The following is a 16,318-nucleotide window of genomic DNA, read 5'->3' on the forward strand; positions in this document are numbered from 1 at the left end:
AAAAACATGAGGTTCAACTATTTGTGCACAAATCCAGACCCCTTTCAAAGGAATAGCATTGATATCAAATTATCAACACGAACTTCTTGGCGGGCCTAATAATACGATTTAGTGTTGAAATCGCCGAAAGTAGAATAGTTAGTTCGTATGTGAAGAGTCCGGTTGTTATAAGGATGAACAGGCCCGGGTTAGGTTGACCCCATACTTCTGAGCAGAAGCCAATCATGTCGCCTGCTAAAGTATATTTTGGGATCTGCCTTGCCGCAAGATCTGGTCCGTTACAGTATTCATGAAATGGAAGATATTCATCTCAACTCCACATGGACGGAACACCGTAGGATTCGGCCAGACGATCCAATTAAAATCTCCGTAGTATTCACAGGAGCGTGTACGGTAGGAAGCACTTATGTCTAGCGACGGCAACTAGACGTGGATAATGAATCCTGTCCTTCGTCAGCCTCTTCCTCTGCCTCTAACAACTACCACGATTTGTTGTTTCGCTTCCTGCTCTTCTTTCTTCTTTCTCATTCATCAAATTTCTGTGACCTCGTACCACCTACACTGCAGATTCGCTTCAATCCGTGCAATCATCGCTCGAGCCGCTGTGTGTCTTGACTTATTGAAAAAGAAGGGGACGAACAGTCCGCAAGGGGCAGCCCGAACAGGGGTTGCATTTGCTGCATGCTCACCCGTCACCCGCTAACCTCCTGGACTTTGACCTCTTGTCGCAAAACATCCTTTCTCCACGATCATCGTCCTTTGAAACAACAAGCTTCACTGCAGCGATAGAAGTTGCAAACCACGCTCCTTAGCCCATTACTCCATCGTCGTGTCGCATGCGATACCGATTGTCGCTCCCTACCAACCGCTTCTCCTTTCAGTACCTATTATTTTGATCAAGGTCGATTCAAAACACCAGCATCAGCGAACGTCTGCCGAGTTACTCACCACCTTATCCGCCCCTCGAATTCACGTTACAGACTCGACATAGCACCCCACGTGTAATTGATCAACCTATACCGGAGTATATATCCATATTCAGCAACGATTGTTGTTCGGAAATCCTGTCAACCTGGATTTACGACTCAGCTCCTGCACTACAACAAACAACTTCCTTTTCAACGTTCATGCTCGTGCCCGAAACGCGACTGGATCAGAATTTCGAGACGGAGGATAACGTTACAAAGGAAATACCGGCTTGACAGCCGTCTGCAGAAAGTCCATAATGGCCAACCGTCCGAACTTTATTGATCTGCGGTCGCAATCGCATGGTCCGTTGGGAAATTCAGGTCTCGCATCTCCAAGAAACCTCCCATCACCACGTCTACACGTTGCGGGAGATGTGCCGCCTGCACTTTCACCTCTCGATGCCTTCGCAGCCCAAAGTCGGGCTTTGGCCAAGCAACTGGAGGAGAGTATGCAAAGTGGAAGGCGGATGAGCAGGCTCCCCCCTCTAGCCATCGAGAATTCTCTTATCCAAGGACGGCCCAACTATTTCCGCTCATTGTCTGCAGAGGCTACACCCATATCACCACAGAATGAAAGTCCTGGTCTTGGTATCCAGCCAGAGGTGGAGGCTCCTTTAAATCGGCCAGTGTCTGTTCATCCATCTCTTGGTGGTGCTCCTATCCCGAGTAGCAATGCGCCTCCTATGCCCACACCCTCGCCACAAGCCGAGCTCCCACAAGAAGAGTATCGAGGTAGGAAGCCAGAGGGTCGTTCTTCATCCCAGGACCCTGGCTATTTTGGAGTCCGTAGGGAACTGTCTCCTCCACCATTGGAGCGAGACCAGAGATTTCCAAAGATGGACATGGCTCCTCCAGTATCGCAGTTGCGGTCGAATGTCGACTCCGTTCGTGCACGCGCACAGCATTATCGCAGAGTAAATGACAACTCTTTGGGCATTAGCAATTATGATTCCAGGGCTTTGGCACCACCTCGCTCACCGTACCGACAACCGAGAACCCCTAGTCCGCGGTCGATGTCTATCGAAAGTTCGGATGATGATCTTCATGGACCAAACCGTGGACACGGTCCTCGAGTTCTATCTCCCCATAGGGAAACCCATCGCAAACTTTCATCAAGTAGCGGAGTGTCTTTATCTACATCTCCTACCTCACCTAGCACGGGGCATACTTATTCTCATGCCCAAAGATCACCTTCTATGAGTTCGGAAATTTCTCTTGGGGGAACACGATTGCCGCGACCGGCATTCAATTTTTCGCGACCTTTGAGTAGAGCAAGTGCTATCAGTATTTCCGCTGATCCACCTGTGAGAATGGATACCCCTTCACAGCAAGTAGATACACCCTCACGTCAGGCGTCCTCTGACAGCCAGCCGTCCTTTTTGCTGGAGGATGATACTGTTCACACACCTGTTAGTATGCACAGCGAGGGGTTTCCTGAAAACGAAACGAGCGGTGCTCCATCATATGTCTACTCTCGTTTCTCTCTCCCGAGGGGGAAGATGCTCCAACGGAACTCGTTGATATTCCAAGAAAACCTGGGAACTACACAAATTTCTTGGGAGCAACCGGTCAGCTTTTCTAATGTACAGCCATATGGTGGCGCTCCACCCTCGCCACCTTCAAGACCATCGACCTCGCACCACGTCAGACCCTCTGCTGACCGATCGCGACCTTCATATGATCCATCTCTGGACGGGGGCCGTCCTTCATTTGACCCACGATCAGCGTCCAGCGATTGGATCCGGCCGTCAACTGATTATGGAACACCATCGTTGAGCTCGTTGAGTACGGTTAAAGCTAAGTCTCAGCATTCAACGACCGCGACAATTGATATGTCCGCAGAGGAACATGTTGCGAAGGCTATCCAATTCCATGAAGAGGGCGCTTTAACAAAGTCAACATATCATCTCCGCCTTGCAGCACGTCAGAATCACCCTACTGGAATGCTTCTTTATGCTCTTGCCTGCCGACATGGATGGGGTTGTAGACCGAATCAAAAGGAAGGTGTCGCTTGGTTGCGTAAAGCTGCAGACTCTGCGATCCTGGAGATTGCCGATGATGAGCATTTGATCAAAGATGGGAAAACTGTTGATGCCCTGGAAACGAAAACAAGAAAGGCTCAGTTCGCATTGAGCATCTACGAGTTGGGTGTCAGTCACATGAATGGGTGGGGAATCGAGCAGGATAAGGTTCTTGCATTACGATGCTTCGAAATTGCTGGATGTAAGTTTTGTATGCTTTTACTTAGTGATTCCAGGCTTACCAAATTTTAGCTTGGGGCGATGCTGACGCTCTTGCTGAGACTGGCTTCTGTTATGCTCAAGGAATTGGGTGTAAGAAGAACCTCAAGAAGAGTGCTCGATTCTACCGACAGGCAGAAGCAAAGGGTATTAGTATGATCGGAAACTCTTGGTAAGATTATCATTAAGAAAGCAAATGAACCCTGTTAACATCCATGTAGGATTTACAAGCCAAAATACCAGGACGATGATGAAGCGACTGCTATTCCAGAACCGCGCTTATCGACCGAGACACAAAAGGAAAAGAAAAGCAAACACCACATATTTGGCAGGAACAAGTCCTAAGCCAAACATATCTACCTATCTATAATGTTAATAATGACCAGGGGCAAAATCGGTTTGCCGGCGTTTTTGCTTAGTTTGTCCCGTCACAATTCACTCTGCATCAGCGTTTTTCATGGAGTTTTGGAACAGTGGTAATTATATTTTGGGGAAGAGTTGCTGGCTCTAAAGGATTTACTCTGCCTTTCAGCAGCACGGGATATTCGAGTGCATGATATGCTAAGCTTTCAAGCATGTAACTGCTTATTCACTATCAAAGGGGACATTTCCTTGGGATTCCTAGCCAATTTATTTTGGGGGTCAGGCTTTGGGTTTTCTCTTCTTCTATTGCGGGATAGTGGGCTGATACCTTCTTGTTTATGGATTCTTCTCAATGTGTATAGCAGCCATTTTCTCGTTTAGAGCATTTTGTCAATAGCAGGAAGAAGTCGAACGTGGATTATATAATAAGCACTTGTTTTCTTTCTACAACTGAGTATGTACGTGAACTTCTTCAATGTGATGGAGGAATATCTGTAGATTTCGCGGAGGCTAGAGCGGAGAAGAGTCTTAATACCTAGTTACGCCATAGAACTTCTGGTAAGGTAATCACAACACAAGCAAGGGGCAGTGACCTTCTGACTATTTAGTTACAGTTTACATTTAGGCTACATTATTTTCTGAGATTGAGATTAATAGACGGAATATGCATTATTGTGTGGAACAATTCGTCGATGTTAGTATTTGACGATCAATTATTTTGTTACTACGAGCCTGAATTCTAAGGATTAAGGGATTCCTAACCCTAACCCCAACCTCGATATGAGGATAAATATCTTAATCCTTAGCATTGCGATGTGCAACAAAACCGTTGCCAAAAGTCAGCAAGCCCCTTACTAAGCCCGAAGCAGTCGAAGCTTAGGTGATTGACACCCTGGTCAAAGCGTGACGCGTGGAAGTTTCGCGATTATGGAATCGCGTGAACACGTTCCCCTCACTTCTTAGATTGTATTAACAAATTTCTGGATTATCCAATACATCTTTTCAAAGCGTCTATGTCTTACGCGACACAAGACTCTAACTTAGTCCACTTTCTTGATTGGCAATACCATACTACCTAGAATTTTGGGGGTTCCAATTTACTTGGTTGACCGTCAAAGTGACGGGTCTGGCTTCAAGATTCCACAAGCCTACACAATGGCTGGAACTGGCCCGACGATGGCTGAAATTCGTGCAATCTCACTTCGAGGCAAACCAGATGCAGACAAGATTGGAGAAGATTTTGGTGTTGCAGTCCTTCCTCATGATGTGTTTCAACCTGCATGTACTAAGGATGATTTCTTGTGGTTTAAGGTCAAGGCAGTAAGTTAATTCCAATCAACGAGTAAATCCAGTCCTTAAAGGCATTGAACGTCAATGCCTCTATCCAAATGTTTCATTGACCCATGGACATTATGGTGTCTATCTAATGCAATCACTGACTCGAATTAACCTGTAGAGGCACTCTGTTGGTAGACTCCGACAAGCATACATCAAGCAAAAGGCGGTAACAGATGTCGAATTTGCATATGATGGCGTACCTAAGATCGATGATGCTGTTCAAGTCCGAAATCTCAACCAATTCAATGATAATATCGTTGTGTTTACAACTAAACTTCGACAGACGCAGCCTCCTAGGATGCCTTTGCAGCCTATTGATCCCCAGACTTCCACCCCACGGAAGCATGCAGACCAGAAACCGATGCTCAAGAGCGAGCCACAGGCTTCTCCTAGCCGTTCACCATTCTTAAATATGCTACCTGCGGCTAGTACGTTGGATAGAGCGGTTATGCCTTCACCTCAAACGGTGGCAGTGAAGCACGAACCCGGTAAGAAGTGAAAAATTCATTGTTTGATCACTGCTAACTTGAACTACAGAACACCAACCTTGGTTCCCCCTAGAGGTTGCAAGACCAACAGTTCCTGAAAAAGCCTTCGCGCCAAAAACAGAAGAGGCAGAGGATGAGATGGATATGGACCACAAAGAGCCGGTGCCGGATCATGGGAGCGTAAGAAACGCAGAGATGCAGAAGCTCATCGAAACGGCGACGCCCGAATACTTGAGGCCAAGGTTGCTGATTACAAGCATCTCCTTGGTTCATTAATGGATACATTTAAAAGCTGCCTGGTTAATTCACAGGATAATAAGCATTGGCTCGAACAACTATCAAACTTACGGAACACCACAGTCCAGACACCTACCGTCATCGGTGTAGTAGGCAATACAGGTGCCGGCAAGAGTTCTGTTATCAACGCTCTCTTAGAAGAAGAACGGCTTGTACCAACCAACTGCAGTATGTATTCCCGCTTCTCACGCCGTGCCAACTTGGCGAATATTTGATTTTCAATGCATATTGATCCTAACCACCTATAGTGAGAGCTTGCACGGCCGTCGTTACTGAAATGTCATGGAATGATTCTGATGACCCATTGAAAAAATACCGTGCGGAAATTGAATTCATCGACCCCAAGGAGTGGGAAAAGGACCTGAAAGCTTCTTTAGACGAATTAACCACCGAAAGTGGATCTGTAAGCTATTTGGCTCCTAAATTCCCATCAACTTATGCTAATTGGTGCAGCTCGCCAGAGATAATGGCAATCCAGATTCTGAAGCCAGTGTTGCGTGGGCAAAAGTTCGGGCTGGTAAGATAATTCTGATTTTCTGAAGGCCATCATTAACACACCGTAGTTTACCCTCTGAAAACTAAGGAGCAACTTGCTGAAAGCAGTGTTGAGCAACTTATGAAAGAACAGGCCGTGCAAAACGTGCTGGGAACGACGCAGAAACTCGAGAAAAGGGATTCAGACGTCTTTTACCGCGCTCTACAGTACTATGTGGATAGCAAAGAAAAGTCGAAAAAGAAGAAAGACAAAAATGCTCCGGCCGAGAAGAAGCAGATGGAATTTTGGCCTCTGATTAAGGTGGTCAGGATTTACGTAAAAGCTGATGCTCTGTCCACTGGGGCAATCTTGGTCGACTTACCTGGAGTACATGATTCTAATGCTGCCAGAGCTGCGGTTGCCGCAGGTTATCTTAAACAATGTACCGGCTTATGGGTCGTGGTATGTGGGCTCCCTCTCATGGAGTAATTCGACTAACCTTACTAATTAGGCACCAATTGGCAGAGCGGTCGACGACAAAGCTGCCAAAAATCTTCTTGGGGAGTCTTTCAAGCGTCAATTGAAGTTTGATGGTACCTACTCACGAGTGACATTTATTTGCTCCAAGACAGACGACATATCTACAACTGAAGCTGCGGATACCCTGAACTTGGAAGATCGTGTAGGTGATGATTGGGCAAGGAAGGATGAAATCGAAGAGGAGCAAGCAACACTCCAACAGGACGTGAAAGATCTCCTCGAAACAAAATCCTGTTATCTGGATACCATCAACGCAGCTGAGAACGAAACCGAAGTTTACGAGGTATGTTTACTGCTTTGATGCTACTCCTTGACGAATCTGACACTAATAAATTCCACATAGGAGCTGTTGAAAAGTCTGAAGGATGAAGAAACTGTATACGCTCCCTCGACTAAAAAGAGAAAGCGGTCGCCAAAACCCGAAAAGACTCGCAAGAAGAAGAAGTCGAAGCAAGCTGAGGATAGTGATGATGATAGCTTTATCAACGACGACGACGAGGAAGAAGAAGCCATCTCTAGTGAAGATGAGGATGAGGATCAGAGCGACGACAGCGACAACGAGCCTGAAGAAGAAGAGCGAACTCCCCTGACCGAAGAGGATATTCAAAAAGTCCTTGAAAATATGAAAACCCAAAAGAAAAACGCTCGCCGCGAACGAACAGAAATTGATCACAAGGTCGCCGCCAAGAAAGCCGAAATTGCATCGTTGGAAAAAGCAAAGAAGGTCATTGAGGTCAGGGTCAATTCTATCTGCATTCAAGCAAGAAACGACTATTTCACTACAGCCATCCAGCAAGATTTTGCCGACGGCGTGAAGGAATTAGACATGGAAAACGCTGAAGAAGAGAATGAAGACAACTTTGACCCAGATAGGGAGATTCGAGACTATGCTGAAGTTGCAAAGTCATTGAAGGTGTTCTGCGTTAGTAAGTACATATCCTGTTTCTTTACAAATCTCTGGTAGACAAGATCGGCATCAGCTGAACGAGGCACTATTTGCTCGATGGCATTGACGATGTTTGTGTCAACTTGATCGAACAAATATCGTGTTTCAACTGCCACTACTGTGGGACATGCTACAGACAATTTGTAATTGGGATTTACGATGCTAACATATTTTCAGGTTCGAGAGCTTACCAAAAGCTTTCTGGTCGAATGAAGAAAGATGCGGATGTACCAGGCTTTCCGGAAAAGGACGATACAATGATTCCTCAACTCCAAGCTCACTGCAAAAAGTTGACTGAAGGCGGCCGAGCATCCAACTGTCGCAGATTCCTCACCGACCTGAATCAACTGCTAAATTCTCTCAGTCTTTGGTCTGCGAATGACGGCACTGGATTACATATGACCAAATCACAAGTCGATGCTGAATCTCGATTCTTGAAAGCTCGTCTTCAAACTCTTGACAAGAGCTTGGACAAGACAGTAGAGGAATGTCTTCAAGATATGAGAGATACCCTTGCAGAGAACATTTTTTCGAATTTCCCAGCTCTGGTGCAGCAGGTAGCTGCAGAAGCAACATCCACAGCTCAGCGCTGGGGAGATCGCAACAATGGAGGATTCTACTGGTCAACTTACAAAGCTCTGTGTCGCAGATCAGGTGTCTTTCAGAATGGCACTGGTCTACACGATCTGAACGCGGATCTGGCTGAACCCATTATGAAAAGTTTGGCTAACAACTGGGAGAAGGCGTTTGGTCGCAGACTTCCAGGTGTTTTAGAAAACTTTTCGAAGAAATCCAAAAGCTTTTTATATGCGTTCCACAAGGAAGTCGAAACCTGGTGCGTCAAAAATGGTATTGGTGTTGCTGGATTGGGGATGCTTGGTCAACAGCTCCGAAACTACGAAGCCACATTTACGGATTTGGTAGGCGTAATGAAAGGATTTATCAACGATATTCAGCGAGATGCCAATCGAGAATTCACACCAGCAATTGCAAGCAAGCTTGCATCTGCATATGAGTTCTGTGCTTCAGAAGTTGGACCTGGTAAGCGAAACCCATTCGAGTCAGATGCGACAATGGCTAACATGATTAGGTCAACTTGTTAGGATGAAACGCCATATGGGCGAGCATATTGAGGACACAAGGTCAGCCATGTTTAGAGAGAGTGTCGATGCTGTGCAAACTAGACTGGTCACGATGTGCAAGCAGGTTGCAGAGGAGATGGCTGCTAAGACTGAGGAAGTTTGGTCTATCATGAACCGGGACTATACTCAAGTCAATTCTGGAACTCAACTTCCAGAAGGCGAACAGATGCCTAAATGGGAACGCAATCTTCGTGCTGAGATTGCCAACATGCTCAGAGAACCTGAAAAGACCATTGAAATTGTGAAACAAGCTATCGAACAGGCTCGACTGGCTGAAGAAGCAAGGTTAAAGGCCGTTGAGGAAGCCAGGATAGCTGCTGAGGCAGAAAGAGCGCGACTTCTAGCAAAAGCAAAAAAAGCCGAGGAAGAGAGAATAGCAATGGAGAAGAAAATTGCTGAGGCTAAAAAGGCGGTTGAGGAGAAGATCCGAAAGGAAGCCGAGGAGGAAAAGGCCAAAGCTGAAGAAGAGAAGATGCAGAGAGAAGCTGAAGAGAAGAAAGCTCTTGAAGATAGTGCAGCAGAGGTCGACAACACCGAATCTGCGCTAGCTCCAATTGAAGAGTCTACTGAAGACTCGCCGGTAAAGCCTTCTGAGACTGGACCAGGTGCTGAGAGCACTGAGATGGACATCGATAGAATTTCCGGGACTGAAGTTGGCAAGGAAGCTAATGTTGAAAAGCCAGTCGATCACATCGAGACCGATAAGATGGATGTTGACATTCCCCAAGACAACGAGCCAAAAGCAAATGAAACACAAGTCGAGGAGCCCAGCGCCCATACATCAGAAACCGTCACACCATTGTGAGCAACGACTGCCCACATATCAGTAAAATGGTCGTTCCTTTACGCGGCCATTTGTAACATTCATTTTTGTACTATTTCCGGCGTTCCGGATGATCTCTTCGATACCATTGTATTTGCTATGATTAGCGAGTTTTTAATCTGTGATTGCGAAATTTGGGAGGTCATTTGTTCTGAAAATGTCGGTTGGGTGTTAGGGGCGAAGGACTGTTCGAGTAATATAAATTGGAGTGTTATAAACTGGAGTGTTATAAACTGGGAGTTGGTAGTATCTCACGATATCTCGAGGATTCGCTTTGTTTTGTGGGCTAGCAAGTGTGTAAATATGAAGTGTTAGGAGCATGAACTTTTGGTTTTGAGTCATATATATGTGTCTTCTAAATTCAGTTTTACTATGCTGTGCTTATTATGATTATTGGTATATATGCGTTTCAAATCACCATCCCTCTCCATCTCCATTCTTCCCAGCAGCAGCCTCAAGATCATCAGCGTTGATTAGATCAACACCCTCACTTCTCAACGTCCTCCACTAAAAACCAACTATTAGCAACCTACTTCAAACCCATCTCACATCCCGCTTGAATCAGACTCAGAAATAGAAGAAAAACTCACAATCCCATCCCTGGTCCCAATCGGCCACCCCGGCTGATCCCAATACCTAACCTTAATTCCCTTCTCATGCGCGACCTTCACCTGCGCCCTCAACTTCAGCAATTGCGTCTCATTCAAACTCGTCCCCAAAACGGGACCAATCGTCTGCGTAAAAGACGTCGACGCAATCGGCGACACCAGCGCCGTGATGTTCGAGAACGTGCTGTTCAGCGTGGGGATAGGGGCGTCCCAGAAGTAGTCACGAGTAGTGACGGGCTGGACGAGCGAGAGAGGCGTGTTGCCCGTGCCAATTACGGTGACGGGGCGGATGGTTAGGGTGGTGCCGTTTAGGGTTGTGAGGTAGTTTGCTTTTCGGCTGGGGAGTGGGTTAGTTTCAGGTTTGAAATATAGGGGAGAGGGACGAACAGTGGTTCCAGGGCTTTGACGACGTAAGGCCAGGTTTCTAGGCCGGATGTTTTGAGGTCCACGAAGAGGTAGAGGGTTTGGCCTGCGTCGGTGTCGTAGACGCCGTTGTGCGTTGGTGATGAAACGAAGGGTGAAGATGGGTTTTGACGCTGCAGGACGGAGAGGATGGGGTCAATGTAGAGGGATTGGAAGGTGCGGGAGGTGGTTAAAGCGGATTGTTCGTGGCCGACGAAGAGGGTGGAGTTGTAGAGCCAGACGTCGGATTCGATTGAGATGCAGCCCTGGGATAGGGCTGTGTAGAAGGGTAGAGGACGCCAGTCTGTGAGGTGTTAGATGTTTGAGCGAGCTTTACTTTTTAGGTGGACAATTAAAGGTGGAAGTGGAAATGTGGTTTTTTCGGTGGTTTGGAAGGAGAATCTGGTGATATTGAAGAGTACTGTAGGAGACGTTTTTGGTATTGTGAATAATGGACGAAATGTTTGGAGATAATGAACTCTAGATCAACGCCCTCAAAGAACCAAACACATGAGAGCCATCAATGGTAATCAACACGCTGCTCTTCTTGAGAAACTGGTGAGAATATGAAACCACAGTTCTCAAATTTCACTAGATGCTTCACTTGAAGTCATCTATCCTCTTCAGAAACCCAAAGACTCTACCACCTTTTCACTCTCACTCGAGCTCACTCATCTCATCTCATCTCATCCTATCCCACCACTCATAACCTCTTTCCTCACAATCTTCCAAAAACAACACCTCGCCAAGAAACAGAAATCTCACTTACAATCATTGTGCGAATGTATCCCCTTCTACTTCAAAATCAGCCTTTACTCAAATCCTCAAACCCCCCCTTCTCATCTCACTCACCGGCACAATCCCCTGCGTAAAACTAGTCGGATACTTATACCTCTCCTCTCCACCTCTCAACACATCCTGCAAACTCTGCGCCCAAACCGAGACACTCAGATACGTTAGCGCGAGAACCGAGATCGTGAAGGCCATGGTGATTAGCTTGTTGACACTGAATCTCCTGGGACGTGGAGGGCGGGGATGGGAGGAGGTTGGGAGGAGTTGGTAGGACATTTATATACACAAAAAATGGGAGATGGAGGAGAGGTTCATTGTACGGAGTACAGGTGGGTCTAGGAGAATCTACGATGGCAATAGGGATCGTCAGGAACGTGGTTGAGATGCTGATTCCGAGTCGTCCGTTGGGGTGGTAGGGGTATGACGTCGCGTGAGGGGTCCCCACTTTTTCAGGGGAGGGTCGCTGAAGTGTGCATACAAAGTGAGTTGTGAGAATTGTTTGAGCCAGTTTTGGAAGAGTTTGGGGGCACGTGGAGGGGAGTAAGGTTGATGAAGATCGGTTAGTGAAATGGGTTGAGTAAAATGGGGGTTGGTGTGGTGGATGTGAGAAACATGGAAGTAAGGTACATAAGGATAGGATATTCATCGCTTAAACTTCTCTTGAAAATAACTTACCATGAGTTTGGTGCTCTATATAAGAGATGTAAAAGAAGCTACTAATTTCACTCTAAACCTCCAGGAAAAGAATTTAGAGTGTATCTAAAAATGGTGAAAACTCAACTGGATACCAAGATATAACTTTGACTTATAGAATTTCTTTCGAGAATCGTTGTCAATCATGACAAGAGATATGATAAATTAGTGCTATTTATCGTTTAGAGGGGATTTCAATTCACCATCAGCTGAGGATGTTTGAAGCTTGATGTCTAGCTCTGTTTTAATTCATTTTATGACCCAAATTTAGTTGACTTTGGGTTAACAGCAGAATGGAGGAATATCGAACTACTTTAATTTCCAAGAACCGTCGTTACCTAGATTCCAATCGTTCAACAATTTTGACCGCCTCATTAATCCTGATTCATGAAATCATAACAATCATGCGTAACCCGCAGTGCGCCCAACCACCCAAAGTTCCTGCTATTTCTTCGAAAACAGAACTCGTAACCCCTCCGCTCGAAACGCCAATCCATGCAACCAACCCAATGCCCTAAAATACAAATTTTCGAATCCAATTGAGAACTATAAACCGCTACTTGGCATGTGTCACAATCTCCGCAAACACATCATCTGGAATCTTCTTCACAATGCTCAGCGTAACTTCAATAACGGTCTCAGCCGTTATAGGTGGAAACTGCCTGAGGATCTTTGTAGGACTAAAATCAACATTGTCAGCAAGAGCAAAAGGTGGTATGATAATGAAGAAAATTACCTTGGCGAACTCAAAATAGAATTCCTCAAAATAACAAGCTGTGCAACAATACACAAGAGATTCAAGTGCACACCGTATGCAAATAAGAAATCCCAGACTCTCAGCACCTGTGGTAGCGGTGGTGTACAAGCACACAGCGTAGTGACTGAAGCAAATGCGTAGATCTTGGCACTCATCCCCTTCCCAATGAGATACATGCTTAGTTTCGGGTCTACAATCGCAAGCACCTTATCGACTAGCGCAAGCCCTTTGTGAACTCCATCCATAGCACTTCGGACGTAACCAGGACATTCGTTTGTGATTAAGCGGTAAAAGGCTGCGAATGCTTCGGTTTCACTGCGTGCTGCGTACAGAAATGGGGCAGCTATGACATTCATTCCTTGGACGTAAATAGATGGCTCCGAGCCTCCAGCATCAGAACCCTCAGTTGTCAACGTAAGAGCTCGATTTCTGGACCTTGAAGGAGTAGAGAGCTCGGGGCTGGAAGCTTCGGAAATATTTCCACCTGTCAACTGCCTTAAATTCTCCGCGCGCTCTTCTTTGGCGTCATGCAGTTTCCAGGCCACAGCGTTTAGAAGGCGGATTATGCTTGCTTCGCTGACTCGACGTTTGAAGAGGGGATCTTTTTTCAGTGTTCGGAAGGTATCGTTGCGAATTTTGGAGTAGGCTGGGGAGGCACCGCGGTGAATGAGGGAAAGGTAGTCGTCGGTATTTAGAACAGGGCCGTTGAGGAGGATGAGCCAAACGTATATTCGCAGAGATGACTATTTAAAATTAGTTTAGTTCACAATCGAGAACAAATGTCATACCATGCCATCTGTATCACTTTTGATACCTTGCCCAAGCACCTTCAGCCGTACACTTTCCAATGCGCCAACCAAATCACCATCTGGCGGACCATCTCTAATCAATCGATCCAAGGACAAAGCATCTGCCGCAACCGGTCTCCTGCTGGTTATGGGCCGTCTACCAGCGGCGCCCAAATTTGGAGGCATCATGTTTGTCGCATCGCTATTAGATCTTCCTCGGGAGTGTTGTGGGATTGAAGAGTTATCGGACGTTGTTTGATTCGCCTGGATCGCTTGCTTGTGTTGTTGAGATATAAGAGATGGCTGGGAATTTGATTGGCCTAGTGAGTGTGCGGATTGAAGCCTTCTCAGCGCGCGATGGGTTCTTGGACTCGGAGGGTCCAGCAATGAAGCTGGGGTTGGTGGGGGAAGTTTGGGGATAACGCTTTCTTTTAAAGGTGAGGTAGACATAGTTGCGCAAGAGACGCTATAAGGAGAAGCAAATAATTGAGTGCTGCATCAGGTAGTGTGCAAATGTTTAAGTGAATATTGTCTTTCGTTCAAGATGCTCTGTCTAACAAAATTGTCAGCCATAGCTTTTGACCGTATTTTGACGATGTTAGCTTTACGCGACTGCTAGCCCAGCCCCGCGCTCGCGTTTGAGTGGATTTGCAGAGTCACGACTACTCATGTTCACACAACGAACAACGTCTTGAAGAATAAGTCGCAGAGATAGGGAAATATTGTTCGCATCTATAGACATTGTACAGTGTCTAGAGCATTTGGTCTGCACGATTTATTGTCACGTGACTCAGACATGTGATTACGTCCTGCATTGGCTGTGGATTTTGTAATACTCACAGTTACGCCGTATTCGAATAGTCTACTGAGTTGATTCTAGTTGCTGAGTTCGAGAATGGTGGTTAGTTGTATAAGTCGAACAATGGAGACCTACCTAGGTATGAAGGCAAAAGCTCGTCTGAGGTTGGGCAATCAAGGAATGCTTGAACTCTGGTATAGCAGTGGTCATTACCAAAGCACTACTCGATATTGTCAATGTTCAAACTCGTTGCCCAATTTCCACTACCTTCAACAGCAAAGCGAATCATTGTCAATACATCAATTTCACTGTCAGCTGAAAGGGCCGCTCTGACTCCAATAACCTCCAATTTGAACCTCCACGTCTCACGGCTCCTCAACGGTGGCATTTCTGTTGTTAATAGCGTAAAGTGACCCCCATCAACTGAGCCCTTTGAGGAGATCTCCTCTTGCTGTGACTTTGTGGCGACAAGGGAATTGTCTTGTCTCTCAAATCGTCATCTCTATTGAGGATTTCACCATCCTGATCGTCAACATCGTGATGTCTAATGAGTCTCAATTTCTTTCATCAAAGTCTAGGTCAACAAGACTCCTGATCCAGACTCATCCATCGTCGTGAGAGCGCGGAGAAATAATCTAAAGATTCATTTGCGAATCCTTTCACAAAGAAAACACCATCTGCAGCTATAGAAGTTGACAGTTGCAGAACATGAAGCCAGAATTGGAGCAGGCCAGCCTTACGGATGCTCCGTGGTGACAGAGGGACGATGAGTGGTCCGAAATGTCGTGCGAAAAGGTCTTTTCTGGTGCATATTTCATCATCGGTTAGCCTCTTCATTGGGCTGTGCTCCCCGCTTGAAGCTGCGGGTGCGGGATATCCCAGTTCTAATTACCGTGACGTCTTCAAGGATACTGTACTAAGTGGGGTCTCAAATAATAAGTTCTTAGAAAAAGGAAGGGTTCTGACGGTTGAGATCTGAAGAGACTTTTAGTTGATCTTAGCTGGACAAACGGATAATACACTAGAAGGGCCTTGGAACGTCCATGAGAGGCTTTAGAAAGAAGAGAAATGGCGTTAGAAGGAAGTCGGGCAAGTCGGACTTCACACAATTGCGAGTGCGGTAGAAACTATCCTCGTATCGGAAAAGTAATAAAGCGAAACTCCTGTGAAAGGCTACGTCAATAATTTCACCAAATAATTAATAGGTTCTCTCGTCTCCTCTACCTCTACTTGTATTTTGATACTGATACGGGGAAACCTCGGTAATCGATCATCTCGGGCAGTTGACAATGGCAGATGAATGAAGTTGGATATTTCCCGTTGTGTAATAGTTTCCAGCGGTACAACTTGGCAAGGCCACGCCGAAGACAGCTTCTCCGTGGAAAGAGAGTCTTGACTCTTGGGAATCAGCAAGATCCCTTCCAAGGTAGGGTCATAATAATGTGCAAAGCCCTTACAGCTTCAAAATAGTCACATCCACTCCTCTGAGAACAAGAAGATACCAGTGGCGTCCTCCGGCTATGGCGTGCTCGGAGGCCAATCGCGAATCTCTCGGCCCCTGGCGGTCGCCCCACACCAGGTCCATCAAGCGACCAGCGCCGACTGCATGTTGTGTTCATCGTTCTTCGGTGCGGGTACAACCTCCCATACTCGTCCATACCGGCCTCTTTCCAGACGGCTCTAAAGCGATGCTATTCATGGCTTCGTCATCGTCCGAAGTCGCCAGCTGGGCCCAGCAGGTAAGTGCGCTTAACAACCCAGGAGCTAGGAGAATTGGACGCGGCTTTAAGCCCCCGTGAGCATTTCTTCAGAGTCCCATTCCCATATCGAGGATTCATTGTCATCATCATTATCGCTGT

General features: G+C 46.3%; 4 protein-coding genes across 4 annotated transcripts; 2 read left to right on the plus strand and 2 right to left on the minus strand.

Annotated features, from left to right (window-relative positions):
* Window positions 1-1,225: 1,225 nt before the first annotated feature.
* Window positions 1,226-3,553, plus strand: GLAREA_00773 (HCP-like protein; the record flags this gene model as incomplete). The annotated part of the gene is made up of 3 exons (XM_008085531.1): window positions 1,226-3,191; window positions 3,242-3,380; window positions 3,430-3,553. 3 exons carry the CDS (start codon window positions 1,226-1,228, stop codon window positions 3,551-3,553), a joined length of 2,229 nt encoding a protein of 742 aa, XP_008083722.1.
* Window positions 3,554-4,726: 1,173 nt separating this feature from the next.
* Window positions 4,727-9,602, plus strand: GLAREA_00774 (P-loop containing nucleoside triphosphate hydrolase; the record flags this gene model as incomplete). Its single annotated transcript, XM_008085532.1, has 11 exons — window positions 4,727-4,891; window positions 5,028-5,397; window positions 5,447-5,664; window positions 5,709-5,862; window positions 5,943-6,097; window positions 6,148-6,211; window positions 6,258-6,631; window positions 6,681-6,992; window positions 7,053-7,635; window positions 7,833-8,696; window positions 8,746-9,602. The coding sequence occupies 11 exons, from the start codon at window positions 4,727-4,729 to the stop codon at window positions 9,600-9,602; spliced, it is 4,116 nt and encodes a 1,371-aa protein (XP_008083723.1).
* Window positions 9,603-10,034: 432 nt separating this feature from the next.
* On the minus strand, window positions 10,035-11,617 carry GLAREA_00775 (PLC-like phosphodiesterase; the record flags this gene model as incomplete). Its single annotated transcript, XM_008085533.1, has 5 exons — window positions 10,035-10,127; window positions 10,211-10,565; window positions 10,616-10,934; window positions 11,400-11,424; window positions 11,483-11,617. 5 exons carry the CDS (start codon window positions 11,615-11,617, stop codon window positions 10,035-10,037), a joined length of 927 nt encoding a protein of 308 aa, XP_008083724.1.
* A 1,054-nt stretch (window positions 11,618-12,671) lies between these two features.
* GLAREA_00776 (Ypt/Rab-GAP of gyp1p) lies at window positions 12,672-14,110 on the minus strand (the record flags this gene model as incomplete). The annotated part of the gene is made up of 3 exons (XM_008085534.1): window positions 12,672-12,795; window positions 12,852-13,615; window positions 13,661-14,110. The coding sequence occupies 3 exons, from the start codon at window positions 14,108-14,110 to the stop codon at window positions 12,672-12,674; spliced, it is 1,338 nt and encodes a 445-aa protein (XP_008083725.1).
* Window positions 14,111-16,318: the final 2,208 nt, after the last annotated feature.

The sequence above is a fragment of the Glarea lozoyensis genome (genome assembly GCF_000409485.1).
Source record: "Glarea lozoyensis ATCC 20868 chromosome Unknown GLAREA3, whole genome shotgun sequence".
Taxonomy (NCBI): Eukaryota; Fungi; Ascomycota; class Leotiomycetes; order Helotiales; family Helotiaceae; genus Glarea; species Glarea lozoyensis.